Source organism: Mycotypha africana (genome assembly GCF_025528875.1).
Source record: "Mycotypha africana strain NRRL 2978 chromosome Unknown BDF20scaffold_5, whole genome shotgun sequence".
Classification (NCBI taxonomy): domain Eukaryota; kingdom Fungi; phylum Mucoromycota; class Mucoromycetes; order Mucorales; family Mycotyphaceae; genus Mycotypha; species Mycotypha africana.
The window spans coordinates 1,884,041-1,896,420 of NW_026515729.1; the positions used below are offsets into that span (position 1 = coordinate 1,884,041).

The window sequence follows — 12,380 nt, forward strand, 5'->3', positions numbered from 1 at the left end:
TGAGAAAGCGGTTGATAGTGATCGTAACAGTAATCTTCTTAATACCTATTCAGACGATGCGGGGTTTTCATCGCGAAAAGACTATACAGGCAATATATTGAGAGGAGTAGTAATATTACTTTGCAGTGCTTTCATCGTTCATACTTTCTCATGACTGAGACTGCCGCTTAGTTACAGTAGAAAGAAGTCGAACTAGCTTGTTTCACCTCAAAAATGGGAATGTTGCAGTTCGCACAGCAGTAAGATAAGACGACGCTTCCTGTGACCATTTTATACTTGTCTATGTAGAAGGCAGTTTTATTATTTACAGGATGTATAATGAGTAACTCGTGTTAAAAAAGAATTAACTATTTGTATGATATCTCGACTAAAACTTGTTCGAACTTTAACACAATAATGTACTCTAATCATAGTTCATCGGACGTTGGTGCTTGGCGAAGTTCTACATATCGAGGTACAGTGATTTTTGCTAAGAATATACCATCCACTATTGCTGATATGTTTTATATTCATTAATGGCAAATATCATGATCACCATAAGCATCACTATTTGAGAAAGGATAATGGAGACGATATAAAGTTAGCGTACTATACAGATCAAACATTGTGTACAAAGTTGTTTTGTATCTGCAAACCAAGTCTGGATTACGCATATATACCTGTCCATAAATCCCATTTTTCTTTGATGAAGTTTCTGAAGCTGGTCACATGTCGCGGTCTCTCCTCGGTTTCATCAATTAGGTAGGTATTTACTATATGATTTTTCATACCAATCGCTAACAGTATATCATATAACATTATTGATTGCTAAACCTGCAGTGTTATATCACTTCAAAACAGTAATTATCAGACTTACATATGTAGTTTGATCCTTCATGGTTCCAAAATATGGCTGCTCCGATTGGTGTTATTGATCCCAAATGCCCTTCTGTGGGCAGAATCACCATACGTAAATTCCATTCTAGCGGTACGTCTCTATGGTGTAAATTGTTCTCTATTCTATTCTTACTGATTTGCCGCTTATTCATAGGATCCCTACGTATAGTAGATTCTTCACCTTCTCCTCGCTTGTAAATATAAACAGAATTGGTCTCTGTCCAAACTGCCAATATCGTGCCTTCATCATTCAATTGAAGACCCTTTATATCGGTATTGTCATCATGCATATTGGTAGTATCAGCCACTTGCATAGTATGATAAAATTCATTCAGTATGTTAAACTCGTTGTCAGGTAGCTCTTGTTGATGTTGATGAATCGTAATATCTTTATAAAGATATCTACTTTCCTGTGGGTCCGTTTTTATGTATTCTACATTATCGGTAAAATCGAGAGTCTGAAAATCATTCCGTAATAGAGAAACAACAATGGTCTTGGAGTCTCTGGATCGGGACACAGAAGGATTCGGCATTTGGATGATACGATGTTCTTGTTGAAAATGTGCCCCGTCGACAAAAGCCATATACTGGAGCTGTTCATGAATAACTGTACCATCCTTGGAATACAGATGGTCCCTAGGAATCCACCCAATATGATCAGTATGGCTATCTTTGTTGATTGAAGAAGTACTATCCACGATAGATACATTTGTATGGTAGAAATGTTTCGTTTTATGAATGTCCAAAGTGAAAACTCTGTAGGTATCTGGGTTGGATGAATAGAGTTTACATAAGACATTAACGTGAGAGCGTGTTCCTCTCGGTTGATGGTACTCTCGCACAACATCTCCTTTCTTTTCGGTTATAATTGACGTTAGAGGAATGACATTGGCCCTCTCCGAGTGCGGCGGTGATGTAATGATGTCTGCTGGTAACGGAATGACTCTGAATTTGTACATATCTGGCTCTCGCGAAAACAAGATTGAATCTTGCTCCAGTGATATAGCGTTGATGTCTGTGTTTCCAGGTAGTAGTATATCCTTGTAATGATATGTTTTTGTGGTATCATCGCTGTTATTGGCAATAGGGTTAGATACTGATGTCGATGGCAGTATGTAATATACTCTTATATAGTGTCGAATTGTATCGTTTTCCACGGTGTGATAAAGTACTGCAAACTGAACTGTTGGACTATCTTCAGGTGCTTTAACAACTTTCGTAATAGGTCCGCTTAAGATATGTTTGAAACATATTTCCCAATCTTCTTCAGGTACTGCTTTGATGAATTCATTTTTCTTTTTCCTTGCTTGAATGACTAAACCATTGACATTCAACTTGAAGGATTCAACGCCGTGAACAAAGCCCCTATTCGAGTCTAGCACGGCTTCATAGTGTATAAGCGTACGATATATGTAGTTGTCGATATTTCTATTCTGCGCTGTTATACTAGAGAGAATGACCTCGGAAGGTTCATTCAGTCGCGATTGTATGGGTATAAAAGCTTGAATGACAAGTGGATGAGGGTATGGCTCGTCTTGCAATAGACTCACAAAGTATATCATGGCTAGGCCTGTAGCCAGAAAGATTAACACTCGCCATTTCATCCCTGCGCTGGTAACGATCTAAAATCTCGTTATCTAGTAGAGGACTGTATTAATGCTGCTTAACTAAGTGCACCACACTGTTCTGTGAGTTCCGATGAAAAAAGATCAAGATTACAACAATTGTATGGCGGTAGGCTTGTTTTAAAGAGCGATTATCTCAATTGTACTATACTTTACATCGAAACGTTACCAAGAAAAAAAAAAAAGAGAAAAAAGAGCTATTTCTCAGAGTAAAGTGAAGCCATGAAGTTCTTTTTCCTTAACTAGTGGTCACGTTAGATTGAGTTAACTGCTTAAAGAGGTGCAGAGGTCAACATTTGATAAAAAATTCTGCCAAAACGTAAGAGAGTCTTGCCCTGCTCTTTGTCTGTGCAGTATTAATGCCCTCAAGGGAAAATACTTTAATATATCATATTTTTGACATGCTGCAACAATTTAGATGTATATATTTAACAGTAATTTAACTTGAGCATCGCTTAAGCAGAAAGTATATCCCAAGACCAAAGAGTTTAAACAAATAGTTGCTAGAATGATGAAAAAGACTTATAAGCTGCAGTTTCTATTGCAACTATAAATATTGCATCTGGAAACCTAAACATTTCAAGCATGTCTTCAGAATTTACGTAACTTCTGTAATTGAACACCTGCAGCCGAGGTATCCGATGGCGTTTGGGTTGGCTTGTGGAGGCCACCGAACCTATTGCCTTAAACATCCCTCGTCATTACTTACAAAGTTCCACGCTATCTCCTGTTTAGACATGCACCACCGCCTACGACTCCCCACATCAGTCTGTGATCCCATATCCTATGTCCTCAACCGTCTTCCTACAAATCCGATCAACAACCCATCCCAAATACAAAACTGGCATTTTCTATGGCCAGCACTTTGTCACATTTTGTTTGAACTCGACTACTTACACCACTCTCAAGAGCCGCCTACAACTCCTCGGTAGGGCACCTATTGCTCGACTGGTTACCTTCTTCCCCTCCCACAATCCTTTAGTACATAATCCTTTTTACCCTTGAGCCCTAAGGGGTTTTTAGATTCTTTTCAGCCTTTGGAGCTGCCCCGGGCAATTTTGATAAGCTTAATATCTACATTGGGCTTTAAAAAAAATTAATATTATGTAATAAAATCTATGTTTAAACGTAATTGAACACCTTCTGATCGGATGAAACCACAAGCATATTCTCTTCTTTCGATAACACACTGACACGGAACTTTTTGACGAGGCATCTGCTGGCAACGTTTATATCTCTGATAGTGGGTATCATACAAACAAACTCTTTTCATACAGGCTGAAATAAAAATAGAATTGCGAAGTGATAAGTTGATTTATTGTACTCAAAGGAAGAGTAATTTTTTTCGTTGTATTTTATAGTTACATTACGTGCAGATGCTTGTGTAGAAGCCTACCATGTCATTGCAACGAACCCTAAGCTAACGACATGGGTGGTTTAAAGGGTTTTATCTTTTGGTATCTTCACCACAGGTCAATTAAAAGGACTGACAAGTATTCGACGAAAGTACAATATATTCAATGTTTACGGTTTTGTTCAACGTTAATATGAGGTACGCAGCAATATGACGATGCTTTACATGTAGTTCGGCCTTATTTCTGTTTTCGAAGTAAGAATAAACTACATGGAGAAGGGCCATTTTCAATAATTCCTATATTTTTTGCAAATATTAATATGTAGCTGTAGTACCGTTTGCTTAAGAAACATACGACGTATATGAACCAATAACTTTTACCAAGGAATACTGCTTTAGCACTGGAATAATTTGCAACAAATGAATAAACAGAGTCTAAAAACGAAGCTGAAAATGCTTATTGTTGAGCGATTCGATGAATAGTAGATGAAGCTGACAAAATAAGGAGTAAAATATTCATTCTGATATGTCAAGTACATGAAATTGATAGACGAAAGAAAATAATATACTGATGGTATGGTTGCTCTTGACAGGTTTGGTTTTGGTTAAGACTGCCTTCTATAATAGAATTACTTGGTACTGCTCAGATAGCTCAAACGTGAAAGGCTTCATATACTATCTTAGAGCATCAGTAGTGCTATAAATAGTAGCGTTCGAAAATCACTGAATACCTGTTCTAACAGTGCAGTCCGTAAAAGAAACCAAGATTTACTATTGTCAACGCCGACAGTTTGCAGTAGAATAGGATGCCTAAAATGTTGCTGTTGATGGATCGGTATAGAATCAAAAAATAGATAGCTTGGAAACTGAGATGGTCTGCCCCCTTAACTGTGAGTTCTGGCTGTGATTTCTCTACTTTTTTTTTACGATTATACTACAGCTATACATCTGACCATGAAATGTATCTAGCAAACACGCTGAATATTTGCAGACGCTCTTTAAGTTTAACGACTCAGTGTTATAACATCAGAGATCTCTTAGAGCAATCGACAAAGACGATGATTAAAAACAAAAAAATAAAGCAAAAAAAAAAAAAAAAGAGGTTATTCCTTTACTTTTGACAGCTCTTAAAAATGTTCTTTATTAAACATTCATTGGCGTCTTGTAAAAGTTTTGTCACTTTCACTGCAAGGTCCATTAGCAAAGGCTCCGAAGGTTTCAGCCCTATAAATCTTATTAAATTTAAGGATTCTAATGGACTAAGTTGAGTAGCGACACTGTAACAAAGATTATTGATTCTCTTTAATTCGGGTTAACATTTGGGTCTCTTTTATATCTTTTGGAATAAATTATTTGTTCAAAAAAAGTGCATGTTTGAGATCTTATGAGTGGTGTGGGGAGAATAGGAAATACATGTAATGTAGTTTGAGTGAATTATTGCGTATATTGGGCCTAGGTGATTATCAAAGAAATTACAAGCCCATTTATGTTCAATTGACCATCAGCCTCAAACAAGTAGACTATATCCTGTAGAGTGATCGTCATCCCTGTTTCTCCTTGCGAAAGATTTATTAAAAAATATTTTTTGAAAAGTTCATAGTATTTTGGATATCAATTTGGATACTCAATTATTCAGTGATATCCAAGCACTCTTTGAGAACCGATGAAATAGATAATAAAAAGGCCCCCATTGTACGTGAGGACCTATAGACACGTGTTTGAAGGCGACTATAAGTCGTGCCTTCATCAATATCAGGAGCTTCGATGCCTTTATGCATCAGCGAAACACGTTTAGATGCCGTGACCACTTGGGCATAGGAGCGTTTAGAATGATTCTTGGGCTTGGAGGCCGAGATGGACTCCGCTGACCAAGAAAAGTGTTGGGAGTTGGGAAAAGCCATGATTAGTTACAGATTAAAAAAAAAGTCTAATGACAAATTCATATTCTCAAACCAACGCTTATCTTGTCTAATTTGTTCTTTTTTTATTTATTCAAAAAAGATAAGCTGAACATCTGAAGAATTAATTGAATCGTCCAAATGAACTGTCTGAATTTAAACTCGTATTGAATTATTAAGTTTATTTCTTGCCTCGTCTATTCTTTCTTCTTCTATTTCGACGCGATTTATTGTTACCGCCCGAAGTTGACGTGCTCTCATTCTTCTTTAAGGTGATATCATCTGTGTTCACATCGTCTGTATTGGCCTTATCGGTGTCATCAATTTCGTTTTCGCCTTGTTCATCTTCTTTATCGAAACCATTCTGACTTGAGGTCAGTTCTGAATTCTGATCTTCAATATCCACTTCTTCATTTTGAGTATCAATGTTGTCTATTTCCTCCTTATCTTGTGCTGATGGGCTACTCTCACAGAAAACCTGTGCTTTATCGAGTTCTTTTGTTTCTTCAATCACTGCATTGTCTTGATTAGACTTTCTCTGTGTATCATTTCTTGTTTCATCAATTAAAGATTGCTTCGTAACCTCTTCATTCAGGCCTTCTTTGATAGCAGATTTTGAGGGAGGCGTATCTGTTACTACTGGCTCGGTTATTTTTTCGATAACAACCTGTTTCATAGGTTGGTCAATAATGACAGGAGCTATACCGCTTGTTTCAGCTGATTTATCTTTAGGAGTTGATGCTCCACTAACAGTTGCACTTTGATTATCATCATGAACATCATCAAGTTGTTTCTGCCACATTTCTCTGTAAATTCCATCATTTTGACCAGTTTGAGCACCACGCAATAAAGACTCGTGGCTGCCCGATTCAACTACTTTGCCATCCTTAATAACTAAAATTAAATCTGCGTTGATGATAGTCGAAAGTCGATGGGCAATAACTAAGGTTGTGCGGTCCTTTGTCATATCAGCCAAAGCTTCTTGAATATTACGCTCTGTGGTTGTATCCAAAGCACTAGTAGCCTCATCCAAGAGAATAATAGGAGGATTTTTTAAAATGGTCCTGGCAATAGCGACACGCTGTTTCTCACCACCACTGAGACGAAGACCTCGTTCACCAACCTTGGTATTGTAACCATCAGGGAAGGACAAAATGCGGTCATGGATCTGTGCAGCTTTAGCAGCACGGTAGACGTCTTCATCAGATGCATTTACATCACCATAACGAATATTATAAAGAATGGTATCATTGAACAAAACGGTATCTTGGGGTACAACGCCAATGTTCTTTCGTAAAGAAGCTTGCTTCACACTAGCAATATCTTGACCGTCGATATAAATATGACCAGATTGCGGATCGTAAAAACGGAATAAAAGACGGAGGATTGTAGATTTACCACCACCAGAAGGGCCCACTAAAGCAACTGTAGCGCCCTTAGGAATAGTGAAGGATATACCGTTTAAGGCAGTTTGGCGCTGATCGTAAGAGAAGGAAACATTGTCGAACTTGACATGGCCCTCAGTAACATATAATTCAACTGCATTTTCTGCATCCTTTACTGTTTCTTCGACTTCGAATAGATCAAACATTTTTTCCATATCAATGAAATTTTGCTGAAGCATACGATAATAGGTTCCAAAGAAATGAAGTGGTGTATACAACTGCATCATATAAACGTTGAACGAGACGAAGTCACCAGCAGTCAACTTACCAAGAGATACTTCGTAAGCGAACAGCAAGGAACCTGCCAAGAGCCCTGATGTGATAACAGCATTCTGTGCCAAGTTAAGTACATTCAAGGAAACCGAATTTTTGTAATCAGCCTTTTGAGATTCAATAATCGCATCATGATAACGTCTAACTTCGAATCCCTCTGCATTATAGTACTTGACGGTTTCAAAGTTTAATAACGAATCCACAGCGATGCCACGAGCTACGTGATCCAATTCAATCATCTTCCGACGGAAAGCATTACGCCATTCTGTCATAGTTATGGTAACGTAAAGATAGAGTGCCATTGTAATAAACACAATGAGACCGAAAGGTAACGAGAACCTCACGGAAAATACAACAACGGCGATCAAGATGTTGGCTAGAGCAGGAACGATTTGGAACAAAATTTGTGATAAAATATTGACAATACTGTTGGTACCTCTATCGACAACACGTAATACCTCACCAGTTTTACGATTAATGTGATAATGTAATGATAAACTATGGAGGTGGGCAAAGAATTTGATAGAAATTTCACGCGTGGTAAACTGTCCGATGGGAATCCATAACCAATTCTGACAAGCCTGAATAAGACCTGAACCGCCTTGTAAGAACTTGAAGCCAACATAAATTAAAACAGCTGCCCAAGCAAAGGTTTCTGGTTCTTTGTTGAATTTGTCGACTACGGAACCAATTTGCAAAGGCGTAAAGACATTGATTGACAAGCCGAAAATCATGAGGAGAAAACAGACTATAACCAAATATTGCAATTTATGGTCATTGTGGGGCCAAATATAAGGCATTACTTTTCTGAGCTTGTTGAAAAAGTCGTGATAACCGCTACGATTTTCATCCATTTTTGATGTTGTGATAACTTCATCGGCTGCGTTATTACTGATAGTTGCTCCATAATTTGAAGCATTCCCAAGTAAAGGTGAAGTTTCTGAGGATCGGCGAATATGGCGCTTGGTGTTCATCAGTTGTACAATTGATAAGATAAATATTGATGACTCAAGTACATATCGTACAATAAATATTCCCAAAAGTAAGTTGTCATAAATAGTGAAGATCGAACCTATAAATCACATATGCATAACGTATTTTAACAACAGACGCAAACAGAAGCAGAAACCAAGCTTGTATGATAAGCATGATCAATGCAACGATTATCTGCAAGTTCACTTTTTAATTGTTCTAAACCTACCTGGTCTTGGCTTGCAAACACCAACGGCCCATAACCAAGCGACTACCGTGTCACCAGCAGTTGCTAAAGCGAAAAAAGTGTATTGAATCCAATACCACTTGGAAAATTTGTGTGATTCATCCATCAAACAGGCTAAAGCAATAACCCAAGCTACCCACGAAGCACCAATATAGTACAGGAGCATAATGGACAACAATCCTTCTTCGAGAAAGACTCTGGTGATAAGCACGAAGGCATCAATCAAGAATGTGGCCGTTACAGTACACGATAAACCAATAATCAATTTAGAGAGAGGAGAGAGTCTCCTCTCTCGTGGTACGAATGGACTAGAAATGTCTTGCCAAGAAACATGTTTTGTATATAAATAACGTATAGAGCCAACGAAAAGGATAAAAACAAGGAGTACAGTTGGCGTTAGGAAAAGTGGAGTAGTGAACGAAAATTCCCCACTCGAATAAAATGGAGGAAAAGGATTTGATCCTTTGGTGAATATGGTCAGCATTCGTTGATGTTGTTTAAGTGTTTGCCTTCGATTCCCAAAACGCGATTCTGATTACAAAATGAATGAATGGGAAAGTTGGTTCAATGAGTGAAATAAGTAAAGGCCCAAAGAGAAGGAAAGCGAAGAAAGTGTAGTCTAAAAAGAATTTAGTGTGCAGTTTCCGGTAAAAAATCAATAGAAAATGCAGCTTTTTTTTTTTTTTTTTTTTCATTCTCCACATTCTTACACATGGTGAGACTGGCTGAGACGATCCGGGAAAGGCCTACAATCATCGAATTGGTTTCTGAAAACAGTCGCTGCCATACAATAAAATTCATATTTCTTATAGCGGGCATACTTTTTTCCGAAATAATACAACTGCTGCTAACGACTATAGTTCTCTACTTGGACATTGCTCAAGAGTAAGCTTTTAAGCCTTTAGTTCAAATCTTAGCACCCGGATGAATTGTCAGCATTCTTGAAATAACTGTCTGTCTGGAAAGAAGAGAAAAGAAGGTTTTCAATGGAGAAAACTACTTTCAGACGCATTATATATGTTCCAAGAATATGTACACCAACATTTTACCGTTAACAATTTATAGTGCACCATATTATTGAGGTTGTTTTTGTATTGAATACAAAATGACCATTTGGCATTTGCCTTTATTTAATATCGATTTTGCGCGCTTACAAATCGCAACAATATCCATCATTGCCAATCGCATCTATAGAGACACCTAGAAGTATTTCTCGTTTATTTGGCTCACCTTTTTGAAGTATAGCAATCTTACTTGTAAACTCTTCTATTGCCCAAAACTTGTATTTCTATAACAATTGTGAGAGTTACTAATTATCGTAATTATTCTCAAAGATTCCTATGTGAGGAAGTAATAATGAACGAAGCAGCTTTGTATATAAAGGCGTTACTGTACAAAATTCAAAATTTACTACTAGGTGTACCTATTAACTTACTAGAAAGGTTTGCTTCGCGCTGTTCTAGAATTGAAAAAAAAATACGTGTAGTAAGAAAGCTTACAGTCTAAGGCTCCTTTATTATGGCAAGTCTATGAAATATGTAAGTTGATTTCCACTCGGCATTTTCCATCTGTAATTTATACATGCATATTCAAGTGCATTAACATGATGCACCTTAAAGATGCATAAACCTACCCAATATCTGGACTATATTATTCTAGTGGCAACATTAGGTTTAAACAAGCTAATTTCGTACAAAAGATTGACCGTCCTTTGTAATAATTTGAATTAACATGCTTTACTCACTGCATTTTGCCTTGAAAATTGCGCTGTTTGCATTGTAACGGACACCGTTCGAAAAACAAACTAACGGTTCTTCACTTTAAATACTTAAAGCCTGCATTTATGCTTGGCTTACTAACCTTTTGCTGCAGCCAATAAGACTGGATGACAAAGCGCTACAAAATCTGAAACGATGAAAGGGCTATTATTTGGGCAAAAACCAATCGGGACACCATAGGCTACGGCAAAGTTCAATAGGGCATTTCTAAGATATATTATATAATTGACTATTGCTATTGCTTTCTTCGTTAGCCACGTTGAGAACAGTAGCTATAGGGTCAGTGGTTATTTGCCAGAGAAGCAAATCCAATACTTGAGGCGCGAAAAACTAATTCAAAAGCTGCTATTTTAATGGAAAAAGGCAGTAGTGACACTGTGCTCATGTAATGTTGAAATCGGCAATGCTTGTTGCACAATAAAACTATATGTCTTCAAGGCAAACTTTCTTTTTCTCTTTGCACAGTTTTTATAACTTTACCATCGATAGACTTGCTACTATTCTCATTTTTTCTCATAGAATGCTAAATATCAAAAAGAATTTGATAAATGTCATACCTAAAAGTATCTTAGTACATATTGCATCTTATTTGAACTTAAAAGATGTACTTGAGTTTGCAGAAAGTCATAAAATCATAGAAAACATTGTATATGAAAGCCCCGAAATATGGACGACCAATATGCTTTTCCCCGTTAATGACTCAACAATCACGGACAAGTTTATACGACAAACCATACCACGTATAACACGACTGTATGGAATATCCAACCTAACGATGTTTAACCTACCTTTAACTTGGGTGGGCTATTTTCTTGTGTTTGATCAGTTTGCTCATACAATAAAGGAATTGAAAATTCATGCAGGTTTGGATACTCTGTTAGAATTAAACAAACATTTGTGTACGTTTGCTGGCAACTTGCTTCTTTTACAACGAGCAAATCAAATACCTATCTCTTTCAAGAATTACGCATTCGATGATGAGGAAGAGTACGCAACAGCTGTGTCTAAATCACATTTGCTGGATATGGGCTTGGGCAGCTTATACGAACAACTTGAATATGAAAGACTAGATGACCCACCATTTGAGCAACTGAAGCAATTTGAAGTTACGGTACCCTATGATGCAATATATAGAAGGAAAGAAACAGTAGTGATTGATCGATTAAAGGTCTTGATAGCATTTTTGTCAAACACGAGGGAAGAAGACAAAGTAAGATGCGAAAAACTTAATAAGCTGGCCTCATCAACAGCCGTTGTCGAAATTAGTGAAAGCGGAAGTCGTAAAAGGCTCAGAGACGAACCTCTACCACCTATCAGCTCTTTCGACTTCAAACAGCCTCAGTATAATACACGCTTACGGCCATTTTGACTGTCATTCAATTGATTTAGCATATGTTCAACAAGAAGTATGCTTCATTCTTGTCTATTTTATAACAGAAAATAAAAAGTGAATATGATTAAATGAATAAAACTTACACCAGCTAGACATTTACATTTCCATGACTGTACTCGCCACCGTTATACAGCTATACAACTCAAATGAGACACTTAGCATACTAATTTGTCCCCCTTTGCTCAGGAAATAGTAACAAAAAGTCAATCAAGAACTGCTTACGTGCATATAGTTTTGTGCTGTTGTATATAGAAATGTGGCTGTTGTAGTTTTGTAATGTAGCCTGAAAATGCTTCTGAAGGGGCGATTCAATTAGTTCTAAGAGTAGTATTTCAATGCTAGTTAAAATTTTCTGCTGATTTTGTAGTATCAAGATGAAAGCAAGAATAAACGCTCAATTCCTCATTTCCTCAAAATCTAATAGAGAAACTATTACATAAATACATTTCTTTTTGTACGTGGTAAAACCAAAACTGTTGAATAGGCAAGATACTACCATAGCAAACAAATTCCATTTAC

General features: G+C 37.1%; 3 protein-coding genes across 3 annotated transcripts; 1 reads left to right on the forward strand and 2 right to left on the reverse strand.

The window, feature by feature from the left end:
• Positions 1 to 268: 268 nt before the first annotated feature.
• On the reverse strand, positions 269 to 2,673 carry BDF20DRAFT_871364 (uncharacterized protein). Its single transcript, XM_053081101.1, has 3 exons — positions 857 to 2,673; positions 660 to 776; positions 269 to 546 (listed from the first exon to the last, which is right to left on the reverse strand). The coding sequence occupies exons 1-3, from the start codon at positions 2,478 to 2,480 to the stop codon at positions 488 to 490; spliced, it is 1,800 nt and encodes a 599-aa protein (XP_052936684.1). The 5' UTR covers positions 2,481 to 2,673; the 3' UTR covers positions 269 to 487.
• A 2,837-nt stretch (positions 2,674 to 5,510) lies between these two features.
• On the reverse strand, positions 5,511 to 9,369 carry BDF20DRAFT_871371 (uncharacterized protein). Its single transcript, XM_053081102.1, has 2 exons — positions 8,673 to 9,369; positions 5,511 to 8,543 (listed from the first exon to the last, which is right to left on the reverse strand). Exons 1-2 carry the CDS (start codon positions 9,172 to 9,174, stop codon positions 5,935 to 5,937), a joined length of 3,111 nt encoding a protein of 1,036 aa, XP_052936685.1. The 5' UTR covers positions 9,175 to 9,369; the 3' UTR covers positions 5,511 to 5,934.
• Positions 9,370 to 10,924: 1,555 nt separating this feature from the next.
• On the forward strand, positions 10,925 to 12,256 carry BDF20DRAFT_871373 (uncharacterized protein). The gene has a single exon (XM_053081103.1). It carries the CDS (start codon positions 10,989 to 10,991, stop codon positions 11,835 to 11,837), a length of 849 nt encoding a protein of 282 aa, XP_052936686.1. The 5' UTR covers positions 10,925 to 10,988; the 3' UTR covers positions 11,838 to 12,256.
• The last annotated feature ends 124 nt before the right edge of the window (positions 12,257 to 12,380 follow it).